The sequence below is a fragment of the Manacus vitellinus genome, unplaced genomic scaffold (genome assembly GCF_001715985.3).
Source record: "Manacus vitellinus isolate BGI_N305 unplaced genomic scaffold, ASM171598v3 scaffold_45_pilon, whole genome shotgun sequence".
Lineage (NCBI taxonomy): Eukaryota > Metazoa > Chordata > Aves > Passeriformes > Pipridae > Manacus > Manacus vitellinus.
In genome coordinates this window covers 1103705-1128364 of record NW_021940571.1, presented here as the reverse complement: position 1 = coordinate 1128364, position 24660 = coordinate 1103705, and the positions used below count along the sequence as shown (strand labels likewise).

Below are 24660 nucleotides of genomic sequence, written 5' to 3'. Positions count from 1 at the left end.
GTGACAGGGTGAACAGCTCCTGACGAGCTCTGCAGCTCCTTTATCTGATGGCTCATTAACAGGTACCCAGCGCATTCCTTTGAGGAAGGAAAGCATTAAATCAGGACAAAGAAAGTTACTTTATCATATTTTCCAGAAGATGATTAGCAGTTAATCACGCAGCAGGCCCACAAACGCCCAGCTGTGAGTGGTCTCCTTGGAGTCACCCTCAGGAAGGGGTTTTGGGGGAGCAGGACCCCTTGGAGAGTCTCCAGACACCTCATCAGTGCTCCAGTATTACAGCTCAGCAAACACTGTTAAATACACGGCAAAGGTGTGGCATCGGGGGGGCACGAGCCATGGGGTCGCTGATACAAAGGTGCCCCCCAGGGCCAGGACCTCTCCCAGGTCTCCCTGGGACTGGGGGATCCAGCTGGAGCATTGCTGGTGGCACCCACAGAGCTCTTCACCTACTTGGCTTTTGGAGCCCAGCTTTGTGTTTCAGAGCCCAAAGCAGGACTGACAAACCCGGAAATATTTCCCTCTCTGATGTCTCACCTACTCTTGCTGGAAATATGTCACAGATATTTCAAGATGTATTTTTACCTCCCATTCTATATGTGTCTGGAGAGTTCCCACTGCAGCTGGCTCTGCACAGGCTGTGACTGTCACCCAGGCCCTGGTCATTGTCCCCACAGCTGCCCATGCCCCGGGGTGCCAGGGGAGGGCCAGGGAGGGGACAGAAAGGGACAGTCACATTCTGTGCTGGCACATCCCACAGAACATATTAACTCAAGCCGCTTAACTTTGGAGGGGTTACAGTCTCTGCCAAAGAAATATGTATTTAAATATGGGATTTATTTAATTTCCCTGAGCAAGATAATCACTTCTAGACTAAAACGGTGGAGTAACATAATTTTGTATCATGAAAATCCTGAGCTTATAGAGGAGGAGGTACGTGACAGCCCTGGCAGAGGACAGGGATGGGGCCCTGAGCCTGTGACCAGGCTCCTGTGACGCCTCAGTGCCACCAAACTGCTGTGCTCAGATGCCCCTGTGCCTTTCCCTGCGGAAGACAACAATTGCTCATTAAATAACTTGCTCAAAATGCTTCATCAAGCAAATCTGGTGTAACACACACACTTGTGACCCCCCCAGCCCCATCCCTGTAGCTGCTGCATCCACCCCAGGGGTCAAATAAAGAGCCAAACACAGACCTTACAAAACAAAGAGCCAAACAGACCCACAGCAAGCAGGATGCTCTGGGGCAGCACGAGCCCAGGAGCTGTGCCCTGGCTCCTGCACAAACACACATTTCATTGCCCTGGACGATCTGTCTCTGTGCCCAGGACCTTGCAGGGGCAGGATGGCACACACCACTGCAGTAAGCAGGATGGAAACCTCCAAAAAGCAAAAAATGCTTTACCCAGCCCAGGCTGGGTCCCTGCAGAGGCACGGAGGGGTTCTGGGGCCTGGCACAGCACCGGCTGGTGATGGAGAAGCCCTTCCCTGTGCTCCTGCAGGGACTCTCTGCTCCAGGGTCAGCACGGCTCTGGCTGCAACCAGAGGAGGAAAGACGCTTCTGCAGCCTAAAATATGAACATGAACCAAGATCTGTCAGTCAGGACTGGGTGAAACACTGAGAGCTGCTGCAGCCTCTGCCCCTGCACAGCTCAAGCAGAGCACGCTGCTTGCTGCTTCCTTTTTATTTTAAATTTCACCTAATAGTGAAGCTACTTTGAAATATGATGCCAAGTCTGGCTGGACATTTTGTTTCTCCAAGGCTGCAGTCACAGGTTGTTGACTCATCCCTGCCCATGGCAGGGCATTGGGACTAAGTGGTCCTTAAGGTCCCTTCCATCCCAAACCATTCTATAACTCCACGACACCAGGGAGCCATGAGCCTGGCAGGGACCCCGGGATGTTCTCAGTGAACCATGACATGATTAAGGTACTTTTTCTCCTCATTTTGGTTGGAGGTTTCTGCCCTGTGGCAGAGACACCGAGACACCATGGTGTTTGCCTGCAGGCTGTGATGCAGAGGAGAGCTGGACACTGACCATGCACAGCCAGTTACATAAAGCCCCATCCCTGCATTCCAGCCAGCAGTCCAGGGCAGCAGGAACGATGCCATCCCAGCCCCTCTGAGCTCTTGGAAATTTTTTCACGTTGGGAGAAGACAACAACTTAACACAGCAGCAAACATAGCAGCAGTGACAGAGGAGGTGGTGGCTGCCCCACCCCTGGAAGTGTCCAAGGCCATCTTGGACTGGGCTTGGAGCAACCTGGGATAGCAGAAGGTGTCCCTGCTCATTGCAGGGCTCATTGCCTTTAAAGGCCCTTTGCAGCCCAAACCATTCCATAATTCTCTGATTCTCTGCACTGCCACAGGACCTCAGCCAGGGGGCTGCAGAGGAGACCCCCCAGCACCCCAGCAAACCCAGCACCTAACATAGGGTTTGGGTGCAAAACCCAGCACAGCCCTTAAGCACCAGCAGCTGTATCACCCTGACAGTGTTCCCTCTGCCCTGACAGTGTTCCCTCTGCTCCTGGTGCCTGAGGGTCCTGCCATCCGTGCCCACGGAGCAGCCCCAGGACCAGGGAGATGCAGCAGGACAGAAAAGTCAGCGCTCCCAGGCTAGAGACACATCAAAAATATGGTTTCAGCCTTCATGAGAGAGTTTTAACCACACTGGACATTTTGACAGTTGCTTAGTTAGACTTTGCATGCAATGTCCTTGGATGGACCAGACCTCAGGAAATTGCATGGAAGCACTGAAAGCACAGCTGGCAGCACTGGGAGGGCAGGATCCTGCTCCAGAAGCGGTGCCCTTGGAGCTTTTCCATACAAAGATGTCCTTGTTTATTTTATCCAACTGTCCAGATCTGGCTACAGCCACCACAGCCACCTTCCAAAACCCCACGCAGACATTTCAGGCAGCAGTCTCCAGGACTGGCCTTCCCAAGAATTATCTCAGTGTGCTGTCCCAAATCCCTGATTTCCAGATTTGCACCCGCAGTTCTGCTGCAGCGCAGCAGGACGCGCCCAGGGCAATTCCAGGTTATGTGCCAATAAAAGTTTTATTGGGCCATGAGAGCTCTGATGACAGCCACAGCCCGTGCTCATCGCTGGGCTGGCTCCCTCCCTCTCCAGAGCTGTTTGGGAACAGGTTTCCTGCTGGGATAATTACTGAGGATTGCGGCAGTTCCGTTACATCTCCCTAAATTGGGCTGATATGGACACCAGAGAGATAAGGAGCTGCCACCCTGGAGCGCTGGCATGAGGAGGCAGCTCCCAACAGGGCTTCCCTGGGATTAATCCCAATTAAGAGCCAGGACAAGCTTGTCCCTGCTCATGTGAGGAGGGGTCCTGTCGGAAGCAGCAGCGACAAACCCTGCAGTGATTTGTAGCTCTTTGGGATGTATCTAAACCTCCCAGGAATGGTTCCCTTTGATGGCACTGCTGGAAGCTGGGCGAGGAAATGAGCTGCAGAACAAAAGCCCCGCGCTTATCGAGCCAACAGTCACCACATTTCCGCTGGTTTCACATCAAAAACTCCATTTGCATTTGTAATTGCACTTGAGGAAAACTGATCAAAATTCCTATTAAACGGTTTTTAGTTAAAAGGCGTCGTTCTGGCAGGTTTTGAGCCAGGCTGGGGGCAGTGCCCAGCCCAGGCTGCCTCTGATGGCAGAGGAGATCTGTTACAGCCCACAGGAGCTCTGAGGGCCCTGTCCACCCACGAGGGACCCAAACTGGGATGTGAGAACAGGGAGCCAGGCTGCTCTGCCTCCAAAGGCCGTGTGTTAGGGCTGGGGTGTGATAAATACAGCACCAGAGAAGCTGTGGCTGCCCCAGCCCTGGAAGTGTCCCAGGCCAGGTTGGACGGGGCTTGGAGCAACCTGGGCTAGTGGAAGGTGTCCCTGCCCATGGCAGGGGTTGGCACTGGATGGGCTTTAAGGCCCCTCCAACCCACAGCAGTGCGGATTTCTGTGATTTCTATGAATGCCAAGAGCAAAACTCCATCTAATCTCCATCCCAGCACTCACTTTCTCCAGTCCCACGCACCCACCGTGAGCGTACGCACCAAGTTACAGCGCCCGACCGACGGGGGCTCCTGCCCCCAGAGAGCTCTGCACCAGCCAGCTCTGAGCCAGACTCAATAAATCATGGCTTAATACAGCGGGAAAGGATCAATAGTGGAACGGAGACCCAGGGCCCTCCGTGTCTGACAAGGAGATGGAATCACCGGGTGCCCAATTCAATTAACAGGTCACTCTTCCCTCGGGTAGAACACCCCCCTAATGGTGCCTATTGCCCATTAGCTGCTGTATCCCTGCTCCACACCAGGCAATTCAATTTTACCACGCTATCTATTCCATTTCTCAGCTGACTGAAAGCCAGTGGCTCACACGAAGGGCTCCAGAAATCACCATTATATTAATGTATTGTGCTACACTGAGCACTTGATGGTCTGTGAGGTCCCTTCCAGCCCAAACCATTCTGTGATTCTTGATTAAATATGACTAAAACACTTAGAGCTGCATGAAGCTCCACTGCACAGTACAAAAAGGTTTTATTGGGGTGTTTCTCCCACCCAGGTGAGGCTGGAGCCCCTAGTTCAGGTGCCCCAGTAACTGAGCATCCACCCCAGACCCAGAGGAGAGAAACACCCCCAGCAGCAGCAGCAGGACCCTCAGGCATTCAGGGTCATTGTGCCAGTTCTTGGCAAAGAAATGCTTTTCCCCTTTGCCATACTCAAGTTCTAGGCTGTGCACACAGAAAATGCAGGTTTTCCCCAGGTGCTTTGCATCACCTGATGGTGTGTTCTGAGTAAAGCTGTGTTTTTCCAGCTTGGCTGTGCTTGTTGCATAGCAGATTTGAGGCAATTATGTACAGTGCTCTGTTAACCACACATGTCAAATCTCACCCAAGCATTACTTGTAACAGCTTAAAGCTCTAAATTAACTTCTATGAAGAAATATGTTGCTGAGGTGTCGATTTTGGATGCTGGATAACACACAACTCCATACTGCCCTTTTCTGGGACGCACTGGAGCAGATGGGTGGGTAATTATCATGCAATAACTTCTGATTCTTTGAGATGAGCTGGCGGAGGGCCAGAATAAAGATGAGCTACAGCAGACTGGGTTGTTTGGAAAACTCTTTTCCAATGGATACCCCTTCATAAAACGTGCTCTTCTCTCAAGAACCCTCAGTTTTCGCCTGAGCTCATCCTCCTCCAGCCAATGCAGGGCCTGTGAGCAACTCCGTGAAAGCCAAGTGCCTCCATCAGTCATTGGCTTATATAAGTCACTGCTGAATAATAAGCACTATTAAAATATCCCCTTCCCAAACAGCATTTTTCAAAGAAGAATTTTAGTTCTTCTCCTGAGAGTCTCTCTTTCAGCTGCAACAGCATTTCTAATTATTGAAGTGAGTGACACAGGGTACAAATCCCATCAGCTGCATCCAGCAAAACTGGCACAAGACCTCAGTCCTGCACCAGAGACAAAGCTCTCCACGCTGCCCAGCATCCCTAAAGAATGAGGCATGTGCTGGAATTAGTCACTGAGGAGAATTAGCACGTCACCCAGGACAACGTTGTTCACTGAAATCCAGCAGATTACTAAGGAACAATCTTCAGCCCAATTAATTTTATCGTTGTCTTTTCACACTGGCAGGCTCCTCTTTGGGGAAGGGAGATGGAAAAAACCTGCTGCATCAGCACTTCCCCTGCCACTTAGTTACCAGCCCACACTGCTAGTTAGAAATCAGCATTTCAGGACTTCTGGAGTCTGCACTTTACCTGAGCAGGCGCAGGCAGAGCACTCTGCTGCCAGGGGTCTGTGGTGACTCCTCAGCTCCCTAATTTCCCTTTGCTCTCTTCACTTCCAGAACCCTCTGCAAAGGCTTTTAACTTTGGGGTTTTTGGCACCCAAGGCAAGAGCATGATGTACCTCAGAGCAGCACAGTGTCATGGAATGGTTTGGGTTGGAAGGGACCTCAAAGCCCATCCAGTCCCACCCCCTGCCACGGGCAGGGACACCTCCCACTAGCCCAGGTTGCTCCAAGCTCCATCCAATCTGGCCTTGGACACTCCCAGGGGCAATGTCCTTTTAGTAAATTAAGTGCAAGGCACTGCCCAGTCTTCAGGTGACCTCCAGGCACTGCCAAGCACTTCCAAGCCAAGGATTCTCTGTACTTCCCGGGGGTCGGTGCTGGCTGGGTAAGTAGCCCCTGATCTCCAAGCACATCCCAAAGGGATGGAACAACCACTTTCATACTGGAATGGGGCCCATTTAATTAACAAAAAGATTTGCAAGAGGATCATTACTTACTGCCAAATGCATAACCGCTCATTAGGCCCTCAGGGGAAATGAATAATTACTCCTGCAATCTACAGATTGTGTCTTTTTCTGCAGTGAAAAACGTGCCTTTCAACCTCCCAGTGGGGGGAAGCCAACTGAGGGGTGGGAGGAACCCTCACCCTGCTGGGGACTGAGCCACAGGGAGGAGCTCCCCACAACAGCCTCACCCTGCCCCTTTGGACTCTCCAAGGACCCCCACGTACTTCATAAACACCCCGGGAAAAATAGCAACCGTGCTACTGGAATTATGGGAACACTGTTGGCTTCTAGAGTCTTCCTGGTGCAAGGATAGAGCCAAGCAACTATGAAAACACACTGAAAACAAGGGAGAAAAAGCTTATCAGGCAGAGGCAGGTCTGCACAGGCGGTTTATCCATGGAAAAGCTGCCTTTCATGCAGGCTCCCCCCTCCCCAGCAGCACTCAGTGGAGCAGGGGCAGCCCGGCTGCCCACATCCCCCTGCACACCCTGGGAGATGCAGGAATAAGAGGTGCTCACCTCAGCCCAGGGAAAACCACAGAGCAATAAAAACACATTTCAATTGAGCATTTTAACTTGCTTACAGTGCGACAAAAGCAACTTCTGTCTCCGATGGGGGTGTAAGGAACAGCCCCACTGAGCTCCAGCCCCCGCTGAGAGTGCAGGGTGACGCTGGAAATCCCGGAGCACACGCTGGACAGAGTGCCCAGAGGAGAGGGCTGGAAGAAACATCCAGAAATGCTCTGGTCAACTCTAGTATTTCCTAGCACACAGCACTACAATGTACATGAGAAGCACAGCTCTGTGGGGCAGCCCTGCAGTGCCACCCCCTCCTTAGGGCTGGCATCCACCAGAATCCAAATGCCCACGCACTGCCCCGAGCTGGCAACTATTTCCTGATACTGGAGTCACTCTGAGGAAGAGAACTGCAGTGCCATGAGAGGGGTCTCTGTGCCCAACAGCTCTCCCACAAAATTCAGCTTCCCTGGAATCATGTTGCAGCTTCTCCTCTCAGACACTTGCTCTGATTCTGCCAAATTCTTCCTGAGGTCCATCTTCCTACCCCCAGGTCTCAGAAAGACTCTTTTATCCTAAACTTTTCACCTTTGGAATTTGGACAAAAATTTGGCCTGGACCAAAAAATTGCATTTCCAGGGAAATTTCCCTCTTTACATTACCCCAAGCTTGCAAGCCCTGCAAATTCTGAATGCAATGAAAACTCACTGTCAATAACCACCAGTGTGCAAACGAGGTTTAACAACCAGGAGAGACAATCAGGGAATTCTCCAAGCATGGACTGTGCCACAGTCCTGTGCTGCTGGAGAAGGAAAGGGGAATTTTCTGCTCATCCTGGGAGAGCTGCAGCAGGAGGGATGGGTACAGGGCTGGAGGGAGGGAGAAAGATGATGGAATTAAGCAAAACAGAGGAGTTGCCGTTGTATCAACACTGGATTTGTATTGAAGATCAAAATTCATTTTTACTCCACCTGGACCATGCCCACCTGCCAGAGCACACACCAGGGCTGGTGATAGAGACCCACTCTCAGCCTGGCATCAAAGCTGACCTCTGCAGAGCCTGCATTCAGCCTCATCTCCTAAAGGATGGAGCCTTAAAACAAACCTGGAAGCCACGAGAGGAGGTTTTACTGGTATTTTCCTGAATTCAGCCCCCCTTGGACCCACCCTCAGCAGCTGGTGTCGGTGCAGTGCAGGGTGATGTTCCCATCACAGCAGATCCCAAAGTCAGCCCAAAGACTCCCAGATAAAACCTCTCGTAACCGAGACCACGTGGACTGAGTTTCATCTCAGGGCACAGACTGCAGACTTCAAACCTGCCTATAAATACACCCAGAAATATCCCAGACTTTCAAGTCAGCCCCCTGGAGAGCCGCTGGATCTGCTCTGCACCACTGACGTGGCTGCAGGGAGTGGAGGCTCAGCAGGAGCACCTGCCCACGGAACAGGGCTGGATCAGCACCTGGCAGCACAGGCCCTGCAGCCACAGCTCGACAGGAGCAGAAGGTGTGGGGAAAAAAGCAGCAAACCTGCACATTCCTGCTGGGCAGTGGCTGGAGCAACCGAGCCTTGACTGGGATTCACTGCTGTGCTGGGCAACTGGGAGGGCAAAGTCTGCTTTGTCTTCCCCACAAGCCAAGACCTACAGCATGAGAGCTTCTGCCAGAAAGGTGGGAATAGCCCTGGAAGAACCAGCAGACTGAGTCTGAGCTGGTACACGGCTTTGTGAGGACTTTATGGACTCATTATGGAATGGTTTGCATTGGAAGAGACCTTAAAGCTCATCCAGTGCCATCCCCTGCCATGGGCAGGGACACTTTCCACTACACCAGCTAACATGTGCCAGGGCCTCACCACCTTCACAGCCAGGAATTCCTTCCCAATATCTCATCTCCCCCTGCCCTCTGGCAGTGGGAAGCCATTCCCCTTGTCCTGTCACTCCAGGCCCTTGTCCAAAGTCCCTCTCCAGCTCTTGGAGCCCCTTTAGGCAGTGGGAGGATCACACTGGAAGCAGCAGGATCAGGAGCCAGGGCCTTGTGTGCAGCAGGAGCTCCTCCTGCTGAAACCCGGCCGGGGCAGTGGGGCTGACACCTCACACAGCCACAGGCTCCAGTCCTTGGAGGAATAAAATGGGATTTCTCCCTGCAAGGAGCAGACCCCACTCTACCAACACCACCCACACCAAGGGATACCCTGTTCCCATCCCAGCCTCCCCATCAGTGCATGGTTTGGGTGAGGACCCTACAAAAACAACACAAACCCCAAGGAACTGAAGTCGTTTGGCAGAAGGGCAGCCATGGGAGTGTGTGCCCTCACCACGGCACCAGGGAGCAGCTGGGGAGTTTGAACAGAGTAAAAAAGAGTAAAAAAACACTTCTACCACGTGACACTGACTGTTAAAAAAAGGACACAGCTGGATGTGGCTCTGTGGATCAACCTGGACAGGAAATAGGGACAACATTAAGGCCATAAGCTATATCCCATAAATATAATGCAACGGGGCTCCGGATGGAGCAGATGAGGATGGGATTACAGTGCAGGATTACAGGACCCCATCAAGAGCTCTCATATATTTTGCCATCTAAAGATTAGATATTTTAAAGCTTCAATGCATAACATGAGCCTCACTAAGGGAGCCTGGAAAAGCAGCTATGGCATAGGGATCACTCCCAAATTCCTCTCTTCTGGGGTAGCTCTGTGGGGGTATAAACATGACAGCAGAGAAAGGGATAAGGGCTGATAAATGGACTCTGCCTGCTCCAGGTTAAACCCTGCCTTGGTATTTAATACCTTGGCTGATACCTGATAACATCTTCAGCATGCTGGTACTTCCAGCATCCCATGACAGGGAATTCCCCAATTTCATTACAAGATGCTGGGAAAGGGTTTTCTGTGTTTAAACATGTTGTCCACAAGTTTTATTTGCTCCCCCCACCCTGGTTTCTATGTTACAGGGGACAGTGAGTGACTTGCCACAAGCTGTTCCTGATTTAAACACATCTGTAATCCCTGTCAATCATCTTTTCCCTAAGCTAAACCCCTGTTTAATCACCCAGGGCAGGGACAATCCCATCCCTCGCACCCCTCTGCTTTCCACAGCCCAGTTTGTTGTGTCCCTTTGAAAAGGGGTGGCCAGGACTGGCTGCAGGGCTTGCATGTCAGCTCCTCACATTTCCCATTCCAGCCAGGAAAGTGGAAAAGGGAAAAAGGAAAAAAAGAGAAAAAAGGGAGAAGGGAACATCCTGCAAGGGGCTACCTGCTGGCCAGTCACAAAAAAGCTTCAGCATCACAATCCTAAATTCCCAAGTTTTAATTAGCTTAACCAAGCCTAGCAACAGAAACAGGCCAGAGCATCCCAGTGCTCTCTCGGGATGCAGGAACTCCGGGGGGTCCCTGCAGGACACCCCAGGGGGGTCGTGCCAAGTGAAGTGGGTTTGCCAGGGGCTTGTGTGCTGTGGGAAGAGCTCACCCCCCTGGAGCAGAACCTCAGTGAAATCTAAACCACATAAAATACAAACAGCAAACTCCAGCCCAGCTGGGAGGCGGCACTGTGGGTTAATCCAGCAGTGCCTCGGGACTCCCTGACCTCCATAAATACTTTCCACCCCTAACATTTGCCAACAGCCTGTTTTGCAAAAGCTGCCTGGATGCTTCTGCAGACATATATATACATATAACATTTCACCTCCAGGCTCTCCAAGTGCAGCTGCCCCAGCTCACAGACACTGTTTAACCATGAAGGAGCAGAATATTGAGAGGTTTTACAGCCACGGTTTCCCAGTGTGAGGACAGAGCTCAAGCCCCAGTGAAGTGTGTGTGGAAGGATGCCATGCAATGAACCCCCCATGGGACAATAGGACACCAAATCTGCTTTGTAAGTGGTGTTTCATCTCAGAGAAATGCTTTGTCATCAGAAACAAGCCAAGCTCTTCCACTGCTGCACTTTGGGTTCCTCTGTAATAGGCTGCGCTAAACTGCGTTGGCCAAGGCAAAGAAAGGAAAAGGAACTGATCATCCTATAAATGAACCAGCTTATAAGTGTTTAGCAAGTGTTTCTTGTTCACAATTCATTAATTTCCACACATAATTAAGTAGATCTTAATACAAAAAGGGATTTATTGTGCTGTCTTCTGGCTGGACCTAAGGAGAGCTGAGGAAACGTCTGGAAGGCAAAACAAGAAAGAGAAAAGAAAATCTTCAGGCTTGCAATCAGACTAGAAGGGCCCCTGTACTTCTGGAAGAGCAAATAACCTATGGAAGCAGCACGTGGTGGCTGCTGGAACATCCCTCCTGCCTGGAGCAGAGCCCTGCTCAGAGCCCCCTCTCCCCAGGATACATCCCCTGGATCCACGGGAAGCTCAATATGTTACAGCTCCTTCTGTCAGCTTTGAAAAATGTACACACTCCAAATGAAGCATTTGCTCCAATCCATCAGCTCCAGCAGAAATTAGGCACATGCCTTATTTCCCCTTGACTAATGGCTCTGGAGAACGAGGAATACTCCATTTATTAAGGGAGGAAGCAAAGGTGGATGAAGGGGTGTGAACAGAGCCCTGCTCCAGCCAAGCCTGCAGCCACAGCCCGCAGCCCCCAAAGCCAACCCAGCCACCTCTGCAGCTCAGCAGTCCCAGAATCTCTCATTAATTACATTTTCCTACGGCTTAAGACTGCATCTCCAGCAGGTTTTGCATCCAACCCTACAGAAATTTTCTACCCAACTTCTTTGTGGGGTTTCTGCCCCAGGCTGGGCAGGTTTTTGGTGCAACATCACTGTCAGGTTTTGAGTGATGCCCTTTGGACTCGGCAGCAGCCCAGTCCCATGTCAGGAGGTGTCCATACACCAGGGCTTTGGCAGGATAATCTCCCGTGGAGGACATTTCAGATCACAACCACTTCATGGGAGCACTGTGTGCCTACAGCATCACTTGTGCTCCTGAGCGAGGGCACAGTGAGGGTTAAACTGTGTCTGGGCAACAATGGGAAAACACCACAGAAAGTGCAGAATTAGAGAGAAACCAGAAAAATGGTGGGTTTTGTGTGTGCACTGACACCAGTCATTTAAAAAACACAGCTGCCACGTGGCATCAGCATCACCAGAAGGAGCAAAAGAATTTCTCATTAAAGGGAGGGAACTTTTCAGGCCCAAAAACCCCAGTTGATCAGAGTATCTGGCTCAGGGACACACTGCTCCTGCTGACCCAGGATTGCTCCAGTCACAGCTCTGCTCCGAGCACAGCGTCCCTGGGATGCCAATCCACTGCCTGTGGTCCTTCTCCCTTTTCACCACCCAGGCACTGTGGCCTCAGTTCTCTCTCTCAGCCTTCCAGGCCATGTCACCCCAACTTGCTCCACAGCAGAGTAGTGGTACAGAGCCTTTTGCCATTTCTCCTGATTGCAGCTCCAAATCTGCTCTTTCACAGCCCCCGTGTCCCCTCAGCAATGTCTCCAAACAACACCAAATTTCCCCAGCCTGCAGCTAAAGCTGGGACACAACTCTGCTGGATCCATAAAAACAGCAGTCATACTGTCTTATTTCAGTTTTAGGCTCAAACAGGCCACGGGCAGAGATCAACCTCTTGGGAAAGCAAATATTTCAAAGAAAATTTGCTTTTATTAGAAGCACAGAGAACATGTAGACTTTCCATATGGAACATCGTCCCCTTAAAATGAACCTCTTCAGAAACAAAACACAATGACAACTGATGGACTGAGCATACACGTCTTCTTCATCCACCATCCCCAGCCTGCACCCTCTTTCCCCAGGCTGTTCCAGCTCCCTGCATGGATAAGACCTTCTCCCTTGGACACTTCTTCTAACACAGAAGCTACATGTTAGACACTAGACCAGCTAGGCGCCAGTTCTTGGGCTTCCAGTCTGTTTGCTCCATAAGGAGGGTAGAGGGTCTCAGGGTTCAGACCCCAAGCATGAAAACTCAGTTTGATTGTCCCCATCCTGGAAGTGTCCAAGGCCGGGTTGGACAGGGCTTGGAGTAGCCTGGGTTAGTGGAAGGTGTCCCTGCCCATGGCAGCGGGTTGGAACAAGATGGACTTTAAGGCCCCTTCCAACCCAAACCAGTCTGGGATTCTGTGGTTAACTTTAGAAGAAAAAGATCAGATTCAGAGCTTTAAGAGAACAGGTCACACACATTTAGCTTTGCTCCCCTTCATCCCAGTTCTTGTGGGGCTCAGAGAACCCAGAGAAGCAAAGTTCCTGAGGCAGAGAAGGGGCCCAGCGGTGCCAGCCCACCCGGGGCAGCCTCAGCTCCCTCAGCCCCGTTCATAGAATCATAGAATCAGCTGGGTTGGAAGGGACTTCCAAGATCATCAAGTCCAACCCTTGATCCACTACCACTGTGGTTCCCAGCCCATGGCACTGATGCCACATCCAGTCTCACCTTAAACACCTCCAGGGATGGAGAATCCACCACTTCCCTGGGCAGCCCATTCCAATGGCTGATTACCCTCTCTGTGAAGAATTTCTTCCTAATATCCAACCTACACCTCCCCTGGCACAGCTGAAGACCCAGCCCTCTTGTCTGTTCCCCAGCCCCAGCCGCCGGGCCCAGCGCCATCCCCACACAGCAGTACCTGTGCCTGTACCTGTACTTCATGCCGGTCTGGGCCCGCGTGGTGTCCTGCAGGGACAGTCCATGGAGGTGCAGGAACCTCTCCAGCTGTTTCCTCTCGCTGGTTGGGCTGCGGGGCCGGGGCCAGCCCACGGCCGGGCCAGGTGGGTGCAGGGCCCCACTCGCCTGCTGGACCCTGGGCACGGCCTCGGCGGCCTTGGCCGGGCCTGGTCGGTGCGGGGGGATGTTGGTGCAGGCCGGCTTGTACAGGTGCATGGTGCTGGCCCACAGCCCACCGAGAGCCACCCACAGCCCCAGTGGGAGCCACCCACAGCCCAGCGACAGCCACCCGCAGCCCTACCGAGAGTCACCCACAGCCCCACTGAGAGCGGGGCCTACAGCCCCACCGAGAGCCCCCTACAGCCCACCGAGAGCTACCCGCAGCCCCTCCAGAAGCCGCCCGCCGCAGCGGGGCTGTGCTGCCCGGGCTGGCTGCTGCTGCCCGGGCTGTGCTGCCCAGCGGGCTCACAGCTCGGGGCGGCCTCTTCGCCTCCCAGACATTGTTTATGTTATTGCAACTGGCCCGTTTTCGTTGATGCCCGGCCTGGATTATGGCCAAGATCAGCAATCTTCTTCATCTGCCGAGACCTCTCACGGCCCAGTACTCCAAGGGATAAGGGCTGCCAGTGGGAATACAGCACTGACCCCGTTTCCCAGGTCTTATATTTAGATAATGAGAAATATTTGCTTGGGATTCAATCCAAGGCCAATAAACATAAACCAAATACTCTCACAGGGTGTATTTCAGGCCCCGGGCTGGCCAGATGAACACTGAAGGCATCTCTTCTGCCAGTCATAAGAACATTTTGTTTTCTCATAGCGCACTGCTGGAGTTACCTGGTCTGGGAACCTCTGTAGCCTCCCAGGGCTCTGATAATTAACACAAATAAAATTATAATTTTATCAATTACTTCACCACTGATAAATAGCAAAAACAATTTTCTGGTTGATAGAATCATTGAATGGTTTGGGTTGGAAGGAACTTCAAAGACCATCTTATTCCAAACTCCCCAGCCATGGGCAGGAATGGCACCCACTAGACCAGGTTGCTCCAAGCCCCATCCAGCCTGGTCTTGGACACTTCCAGGGATGGTTTCTAAGGTGTTCATCCCTGCTGGACAAGGTAACATCCAGAAGGACCCCACTGACCTTTTCTGGCCACAGCAAACAATCCTGCCAAAGTCTGATACACACCCCTGAGGGAGATCTCTGAGCTCTTCTATTTTAAAAACTCAACCCATTTTCGGGCTGGCATTTCATCCCCAAATACAGTGGAAAAATAAGTTAAATAATCAAGTGATGGATGTATCATGAACTCAACTAATCCTTAAATCTTTCAAAGCAGATAAAGAAAGACTGATCCCAACCCCAGAATATACTTTAAAAGCTTATAATTCAATGTCACAGAGGGGAGTTTGGTGGGGACACTGGGATTACCCTGCTACTCTTCCTCTGCAGCTGTCAGATCAGGGCACTGATGGACCTGGGTGTCCCCAGGAGGCTCCTGCCCTGCTGCCCCAGGGGCCCCTGACACTCCTGAAGATGAAGGTCCTGTTCTCGTGGTGCTGACCCAAAGGTGGGGTGCAGGGAGGGCTTTCAAGCCCTACTCTTTGCAACCCAAGGGCGCTGCAGGGAGGGCAGCGTGTCCCGAGGCCGTTCCTGCCTCACCGGGACCGTGTTTTCCTCCTGAAGGCTGTACCTGTGATCTCTGCTGCAGCTGCCTTTGCTTCTACCTCCTGCCAGCCCTCACTTCGCTCCTACCTCCTGCCAGCCCTCATTTTGCTCATCCATAATGCAAGGTGAACCAAGGCAAAGGAATACTTCTGCAAGCTCCTCTGAATTCTTTTGGACATAGGAGTTTTGCTGGTTTGGAGTTTCAGGGTTTGCAGGGATCAGCAGTATCTTTAGAAACTTAGTTCTCCCAGAAGTTATTCACCAGCAGTTTGCTTTTCTGGTGCTGCTCAAACCCCTGGGTGCCTGACCACAGGCTGGTGGGGCAGATGGGCACCACACCCCCGAGTCTGCTCCCTCCCAGCCCACAGACCCCTCGTGTTCTCTCCAGGTGCTTGTGGACATTTCTGCACTTCACGCCTGCTCCAGCTGAGTTTTACTTCGTTTTCCTTCCAGTTGTCCCGTTCCTAATTTTTTTCCTAATGACATTCTAAATAATTTCTAATCCAAGCACATCTGTAAGAGCTCGGTTTGTGCCAGGCACTTCAGGCATCCCCATCCTGCCTGGGATTAGGGAAGATCTCAACCGGTTCTCAGTCGAAATCCGGCTGCTAACGATGTATTTGTGTCGAGCTGGGCAAAAGGCTGAACCCCCCCTCGGCAGTAGCCCTGTCCCTTGGGGTGACTGAAACCCCCATCCTCCCTCTGTCAGTCCCCCAAAGTGTCCCGGGGGAGCGCGGCCGCCGCTCCCGCGATGCTGCTCGGGCTGGGGCAGCAGCACCCCGGGCACCTCTGCCTGGGCTCCGGTTTCACGGAGGGGCTGACCCTGCACAGGAGATTAGGGAGTCTCACGTCTAATTTCCACTAATACCAAGATCCCCTTATATTTTTTTAAAGGAGCAAGATCAGATTCTGGAGGCTGCGACATTTAAGACCGATGGGATGAGAGATCCAGCAGCTGCAGGTTCCCCCTCCTGGGCGGCTCGTTCCCAGGCTGAGCCACCGCCGCTGCCGGGCAGGGACAGAGGAAAGCAGGACCCTCCTGTCACCCACACGGCCCCTGATCAACAGCAGCAACTTTTCAACTCTATTCCAGCAGAACTACAACCACTTGGACAAAACAGCTCGTGAGAAACGAGGCCGAACGACCACAGGCAGCTTGTGCCGAAGAAGTTACGGAAACCAAGAAACAAGTCTACAGGATTCTCAGCTCTGTAACACACACCCATCGAGGTGCAGGGGAAAAACCATGAATAATCAGAGAAAATCTTTACAAATCTTTGTAAAGCCAAAGATCTTTCTACTATTATTATTATTTTAGTTACTGTTGTCATCATCGTTGTTATAGTTATTATTATGAACATCCCCACAGCCCCATTCCCGGAGTGCCCGCGGCAGAGCCGTGGGTACCTACCTGTGCGGCATGCCGGTGGTGTAGGCGATGGTGTACTCGTGGGACAGCTCACACACCCGCAGGTACCAGTTCATCTCCAGCTCCCGCAGCAGCGCCAGGCGCCGGGCTCGCTGCTGGGGCTGCCCGGGCCGAGCCCGGCCCTCCTTCCCGCTCTCCGAGGAGCTCTTCAGGGTTCTGTCCCTGCTGCCCACGGAAAGCACCGACTGCTTCCTCAGCTTCAGGGACTCCTCGGCGCTCTTCCCCCCCACGGTCCCCGTGCGTGCCGCCAGCATTTCGCCTCCCGCTCGGTGCGAAGGCGCCGAGTCGCTGCCCTCAAATCATTTAAACTGATTCCAGCGCGCACTTTCCTCCCCCTATAACCTCACGCCGGCCACAAAGCTGTAATTAGAGACGTGTCTGCGGGGCTTAACCAGAAAGAAGAGCTGCGACCTTCTCATGGAAACATCTGCAGCAGCTCCCGCGTGCCAGCGGCTCCGCAGCCGGGGAGGAGGACGCTCCTTAAAAACAACACCCCGGCTGGGCTCGGACACACCAGGGCTTCGGGTGGAGGGCAGCGGAACACCCGTCCTGCTCCGTAAACGTCGGGGGTGAAGTCACACGTGTCACCTTGACGGCAGACCCGCGGCCACGTGGGCTCACCCCAGCAAATTGCAGCGCCGTCCCTGCCGGACGCGGCCTTGGAGCATCCCTGCCTTCATCCCCAGCGCTGGGCCGGCCGCTCCAGCCCTCCTGCTCCTCCTCCTCCGCCTCCTCGGTCGCCACGTCCAGCAGGAACTTCCATTCTCCAAGGGATTGGTAGGAATCTGGGGACTTGGTCACCCTCAGGACGAGAACGAAGTTAGGGCTGTTCCCGAGCAAACAGTGTTTGGGAAAATGTATGAAAAGGCAGACACTGGAGTTGCATTAATTCCCCTCCCCGGTCTGAAATGTAAAAGCTGATACAGAGATTACAGCTCTAATCACAGCAGCCACTTTGGGAGAGAGCCGGCAAAGAGGAAAAACCCCTCTAAGACAGGCAGGATTTTAAAGCCATTGCACTCAAAAGCTTTGTAATCATCCCCAAGCAGAGCAATCACTCACCTGTGCCCTGCACGGGTCTCCTGGGGATGGGGGCTGGGTGGAAGGATTCATGGAATCAGGGAAAAGGGAGCTCTGGAGGCCTGTGGCTTCTGACAGGAGCTGGTGTTATCTGAACTGTTTAGCAGAGGTGGCACCAAAACACTCGCTGGAAGTTTTGCAAAACTCCGGTAAAATGACTCAAACTTTGAGCTGTTAAAACTCTCCAGTTCTGTGCCTATTCCAATGTGTTTCCTCATTTGTCCTTACACTTTCATAGCCTTTCCCAAAAAGGAAAAGGTTTCCAGCAACTCCAGAAGCCTTTAAGGCAACCCTGAGCAGAGAAGCAATACATACTTATTTTATGGGTACACAAGTTGAAGATTCTTCAGGTCCTTCCATGTGGAAGCTGGTTATCAAAAGTGAGATGAAGCTCTTAAAGAGCTGTATAAAAGGCACATTGTGCTTCCTCAGCATCACGTGTTTATCATTCCCTTAACCACAGAAACACCCTGTTGTTCCCCAAGACTTTAAAAGGTATCAGTCACCTTAAAGGTCAATTAAACTAAAGCAGCTGTTGGCGATTTGTCTCTGTCTCAATGGGCCATTGTTGGGCGTATCACGGGCTATTGTGCGGGTGGATGTTCCCTAATGTGTCACTTAGGCAGGTAACGCCATCGGATAGTGTCTGCAGGTGATTGTATCCCCCGGCAGGTAAGGACACCCCGGCTCACCTTATAAAAATTGCAGAACGATTGGTTTCCTGAAAGCAAAGCCGCCCAGCTGCCCTGAAATATTGATGGCGGCTGTGCTGGGATCAGAGCCCCTGTGCCTGGGCACCCTGGGCATCCAGGGGGCTGTGGGGCATCTCCTGGGGGGGACAAACCCTCTGCCCCACGAGAACCTCCCCCTGCCAAAACCCCCTCCTGCTTCGGAACCGACTGACCAACATCCCACCGGGAACAGTGTCAGTGCCAGAGTTACTACGAGTCATAACTGATTATTACATTAATTATACAATATGACAGAACTTCTATTTATTAATAAATTATGCCAGGCTTTGAAAAATTTCTCTGGCTCTTCTTAAAATGCTTCCTAAAATCTGATTTTCATTCCAGCCGTGGTCCCTAGAGTTGGGCACACAATATGGAAATCATCTCCTGCCAAGGAGTCTCCCTGTGCCCACCCCAGCACGGCAGGTCCGGGGGTCCCCAGCCCGGTGTGGCCCCCCCAGCCCCTCCTTGTGGGTTAATCTCCCTCTGCCCAGGGTAAAGCCCAGGGTACAGCAACACCCAGGGGTGCAGAGGGACAGGACAGCATTAAAACCCCCACAACACTGTTTGTGCCACTGCTTTTAGAGCAGAACATTCCGGTAACACCCAGCACAGAATCCCCCAGGATGAGAGCTCAGGATTAATACTCTGGCTCAGGCACTCTTTTAGTCAGACCTCCTGTTTTTCAGATGTAAATAAGAGCAGTGCTTCTAAAAACCCTGCAGCAGATGTTTTCTGCTCAGGAAAGCAGGAGGTCACCTCGGGGAGTTAATGCACTGCACACAGGGCCCATTTTTAACCTGGTTTTAAAATCTCATGAGCAGTTTTCCATCATTATGTGCCATTCCAGTGACACCTCCATGCTGGCCAACAAAACCCCAACAGAACCCCACAGTGTTACATGTGGAAGGTCCGTCCTGATTATCTTCACCACAAATTTAGTTTGATAGAATACTTTGGGTTGGGAGGGGCCTTAAAGCCCATCCAGTCCCACCCCCTGCCATGGGCTGGGACACCTTCCACCAGCCCAGGTTGCTCCAAGCCCTGTCCAACCTGGCCTTGGACACTTCCAGGGATCCAGAGGCAGCCACAGCTTCTCTGGGCAACCTGTGCCAGGGCCTCCCCACCCTCACAGCCAGGAATTCCTTCCCAATATCCCATCTAGCCCTGCCCTCTGGCAGTGGGAAGCCATTCCCCCTTGTCCTGTCCCTCCATGCCTTGTCCCAAGTCCCTCTCCAGCTCTCCTGGAGCCCCTTCAGGCCCTGGAAGGGGCTTTCAGGTCTCCCTGGAGCCTTCTCTCCTCCAGGTGATCACCTTCAATCCAGACTAAAGGAATGCAGGATGCACAGTCTGATCCAGCAATTCTCCAGTAATTCTGAGACACATTTACAGTTCATCCTCTTTCAAACTGATCTCAAAACCCACCCCAGCTCTTCAGATTCCACAGTAGCCTCTCAGAATCTGTTCCCCACGTTCTCTCAGCTCTGTACCTGCACACCCCACACCTCTGCACACACAGACATGGCTCATCCCAGCCAGGCAAAGAGCAGCAGTCACCAACCTGGTTAGAGAGATTTAAACAGACAAACATCACCTTGCACAGGTCCAGATTATTTGGAAAGCTTCTGTAAGTGATACCTAAGCAAACACACGTGTTTGGTCCCACAGGAGCACAGTCATTCCCAAATCCTCATCCAATTAGCCGGGAGGCTCACAGCTCTGCTGCTCCACACTCTCTGCTCCACGTAATTGAAACCCCATCAGGGAAAGCTTCATTAAGGCACTTAATTGGGCCTAAGTGGTTCACCCTGCTCTGACAGCGCTTAAATGCAGTGACTTATGAACTGCTGCTCAGCCAGCAGCCACTGGCTTTGTGCCCGGGCATCCCCAGCAAACCTGACCCCATGATTCTGTCCCACAGCGTGGAATCATGGAAGTGTCCAGGTTGGAAAAGACCTGTAATATCATTGAGCCCACCTGTTAACCCAAATCCCAACAGCAGAGAGCTCCCAGCTGCCTCCCTGAAGGGCGTGAGGGATGTGGGAGCTCGGGGGGCAGCGGGTCACAGGCAGCTCGAGAGAGTCAATCTGCTGAAATTAGAACTGATGGAAGTGGCTCTCTCCAGCCTTTGATCGGCTCCAATAATTTCTAGATGTGACTGTGGGGCCAAAGGCCAGTCCCAGCACACCCAAGTGAAGAGAAAAATTCCTGGGTATGTTAATTAACTCTTCTTTTCCTCTTTGCTGGGGTCAGTGAGGTCACTGACGAGCTGCTCCGCTGGGTTTGCTCTGGGTTGCACCAACTGGTGACCGAGCACCCCGTGATTAGGAAGGGGAACGTTTTCCAAGGTCAAGGGGAATCCAGACACTGAGACCTCTCTGGAGGCACGTGGCTGTGCTGGGCAGGGGCTGAGGGAGGCTGTGCCCAGCTCTGCCCTGGGACACAGCCCCAGCCCTGGAGCCTGATGATCCCTGACCCTTCTCAAACAGCACGAGAAGGTGCAGGAGCACCTACCCTGTTCTCTGCTTTTCTGCACAAATTTCAGACCAAAAGGCTGAGCTGCCTTAGCTGACCAGGTGCTGAGCAGTTAATGCTCCCAGGATGCAGTTCCTGGACAGGCTCCTGTGCCTGGAGGATTGTGTCTTCCAGAGGTGGGGAGCCCAGCTGGGGCAGGCAGCAAGCCCCTGCTCTGGCTGTGAGCTGAATCTAAATCATGGACCAGACAGGGGACACTGAGCTGCCACTCTCCCCCAAAACCATTGCCAGGAGCCCTGTCCCTGTCCCCTGGTCCTGGAGCAGCACCACCAGCCCATCCCTGGGAGCGCCGGCGGTGCCGTGGCATTGCCATGGCAATCAGCACCACAGAAGGGACTAAAAATAAACCCCAGCTCTGCACAGCACAAAGATCATCCCAAATCCCAGCCCTGACTCAACCATCCCCAAACCCAGGGAGGTGGTGCTGGGTCCCTGCTCCCCCACCCATCCCCTCCAAAATCCAGCTCCTGCACAGGTACAGCATTTCCCTCAGCTCCAGGCCCCTGTGCCACTGGGAGTGCCCAGAGCTGCACAGGAGAGGTGGGCATTGCTCCAGAGCCTCTGGGACTTGTGGTCAGCCTCTGGGACTTGTGGTTTTTCCTTTAAAAACCCCAAAATCCAACTGATCCCCACTGCGTTTCCCATGTCCTGAGCAGCATCTTGCCTTCCCACCAAGAAACTTGGAGAGCTGGGCGAGCTCCAGGCACAAAAGGAGAAGCTGAGCACCCTGTCCCAGGTCACACCTTGCCCAAACTGTGACCAAAGGAGCCCAGGGAGCAAAATGCCAGAGCAGCACTGGATGCTCAGGGTGCACCTGGAAGTGATCCCAAGGGATAAAAGCTGCTCAGGAACATCAGCCCTGGCCACAAACCCAACAGCACCGAGGGCCACCACGGGCAGAGCTGTGGGAGCAGGAGCCCAGGGGGCTGAGCTCCCCTTTTCCAGCAGCATCCCAGGTTTCTGGTGTCAGTGGCCGGTCCCCTGGTCTGTGAGCCCATGGTCAGGTGTCAGAGCCATGAATTATGGATGGCAGCCCTGAATTATTCCTGCTGCTTCATCAAGGGAAGTGTGGGCACAGGGACCTGGGCAGACACCTCCTGGTGAGGGGGGTGAGCCCCCCAGAGCAGCAGGACACCGATGGTCCCCAACCCACCCCAGCACAGACCCTCAGCTCCAGCACCTGCCTCCTGCCCCTGCAAGGAGCAGAAACTCTCCTCTTTAATTAACACTTCTCTTAATTAACATGCAATTCCAACTTGGCTGTCCACAAAGCTTACACTTACTCCAGAACAGTTTGCCATTTTTTTTCACCCTAAAAACCATTAAAAACAGGAAGAAATCCCACAAGCAGCTTTATATTGACCTTTGTACCTTAACCCCCTCAGGGGAAGGATCCACAAGAAAAACATCCCAGTTCTAACAGGGCTCTTGATCACACATTTAAATCAACTACATCCAAAAAATCAGCTTTTTCAACCCAAAATACACTCCCATTTATAATGTACATGTACAAACTATATTTATAATATAGTTTCTACATGTAAGACCTTGAAAAAAAAAAAGTCACACCAAGGTTCAAACATAATATTTTTATTTGTGGATAAAAATTAAGGCTCACAGTACTTTTATCATTTCACAAGCAGAAAAATGTTAAAAATTGAGACTGATGGGGAATGCCCCCAATACAAATTCCTCTAACTGCTGACATGTTTTACTGAAGACTCGAGGTGAACAATTGTACAGGGCAGCTACAGGTATTAGTTTGTAAACTAGGTGCTAAATATATATTTTTTTTTAAGAAATGTGAACAGAGTATGATGTTTCTCTCCACTTGTGGCTGTCCAGTACACGTGGATTCCACAGAAACACCCAAGAACCGCCGGGATGATCACACCAACCTTCCCAAGAACAACCCACCACGGCTACAACGCATGGCACAGGTGTCAAACAGGGGGGAGAGAGCTAAGGGGCACAAATCCCATTTCCATAAGACATTTGGATTCATAGTGCAATAGTTTATGCCTAAAATTTTCAATAGTCAACTTTCTGGCTTAAAGAGAAGAACACAGGACTGCTGTCCAGCTGCAGGAATGCAGCCCAGGGGATTAAAGGATGGGATGAGTGCATGGCAGACTTCAGGACACAGGGAGACATCGTGCCTGTAGTTAAGATGCAACTCCAAGGAGGACTTTTCCAAGTGTGCAGCATGCAGTAAGGAAGGGATTGCTGCCCAGGTGTGCTGCAGGTGTGTGGGCAGAGGTACAACCACTCCTGTGACCCCCAACCACCACCACGAGGGTTTTATCAGAGTTACATCAGAACTGTGGCACTACAGACTGCAGGTCCATCTACACAGAGAGCTGGTGTCTTGGCCAAACCTGAGGGGGGTTTGTTTTTCAAGGGGCTCTGCACTATTTGCATTATTTTTAGTGACTCCTCCAGCTTTGCCTGTTTGCTGTCAAGGCAACACGAGCGGTGGCAGCAGCGGGGCCGAGCCTGCGCACAGGGAGAGCTGGGGGAGCAGGGAAGGCTCAGGGATTTCTGCACCACTCCAGAAGGCTTCACTTGCACTCTGTGGAGCAGAGACACCACCCAGGACTGACAACAGCTGTCCTGAGCCTTTCCTTCCCTGACCAGAAATGAAGTGCACTCTGAAGCTGTACCTTCCTTGGGGAGCTCTCCTCTGAGACCAGCTTGTTTTCCCAGGACCCTGCTAGGCCAGGTTCTGCCCCAGCAAACTCCACGTGCAGGGTTCAACCAAGAGCTCCCACAAATCACCTTCCTGCAGCAAAGGAACATTTGGATTGGCAATCACTGACACCACAAAAAGCTCATCCCAAGGGCTCCGGGAGACTGTGACTGGTGCAAGTCACCACTCCCTGTTCTAAAGGAGACAACTGAGACAGACTAAGCTCAATGTGCCCAGGCTGCAAAGCCCTCCAGGAGCAGGGCTGGAGGGGGAGGCAGGTCCCAACTCCACATTACACAGCCACTGGTGTGCTGCCCTCCTGCATCCCCGTGTCCCCATCGGCCCCCGGAGCTGAGGGCTGGAACACACCAGATCCTCCCCCTCGTGAAAAACCACCCCTGACACAGGCAAAAGAAAACATTTACACCAGTTGGCCATTTCCTAGGAGCAGAAGTTAAACCCAATTTCCATAAATGTGTAGGCAGTGAATGTAAGAACAGGAAAATGTGTGCAACCAAAAATATAGAACAAACACTTCCAACATTATTCCAGTTCACAAATCCAGGCAAGGGGAGAGAGAAGTAGCTACAGCCATGAAATACTCCATGTTACTGAACAGTTTAAACCAAGTATTTTACCCCATAACACTATGGTGAACTTGCAGCTGAACAGAACAACTGCTTAAACCAGAAAACCAGGGATAAGAGGGATGAGCCTGGATACACATTCCAGTTCTCCCGGGGAGGTACCGGCAGGCACCCAGCAACCTGCTCAGGTCAGAATAGAACTGTTCCTGGCACAGGACATGCTCAGGATTCTCAGGTGGATGGAAATGGCTTTGCCTTAAACCATCAGAAAAACTCCACGTCCAAAGTATCCATCTCTCCAATTATTGCTTCACTACAAACAGCAGAACATGAGTGACAGGAGGATCTACACGGGTTGGGAAGTCAGCCCCGACCCCAGGGCTTCACACTAATGACTAGAATGACCTCACAGATCAAGCAAAGCACAATACATACCCAAAAAAACTCCTGTAAAAGCAAATGTGC

General features: G+C 52.2%; 1 protein-coding gene across 2 annotated transcripts in view; it reads right to left on the bottom strand.

Moving 5' to 3' along the window:
* KCNAB1 (potassium voltage-gated channel subfamily A member regulatory beta subunit 1) overlaps positions 1 to 16827 on the bottom strand; it is a 61922-nt gene extending 45095 nt beyond the window's left edge. The window contains exon 1 of one of the 2 annotated variants that reach the window (XM_029962351.1): positions 16556 to 16827. In XM_029962351.1, the coding sequence (XP_029818211.1) occupies positions 16556 to 16827 (272 nt within the window). Of the gene's footprint in view, positions 1 to 13444; positions 13687 to 16555 lie in introns of those variants that run through there. The other variant, XM_018079268.2, reaches the window with a different exon arrangement.
* Between the last annotated feature and the right edge of the window lie 7833 nt (positions 16828 to 24660).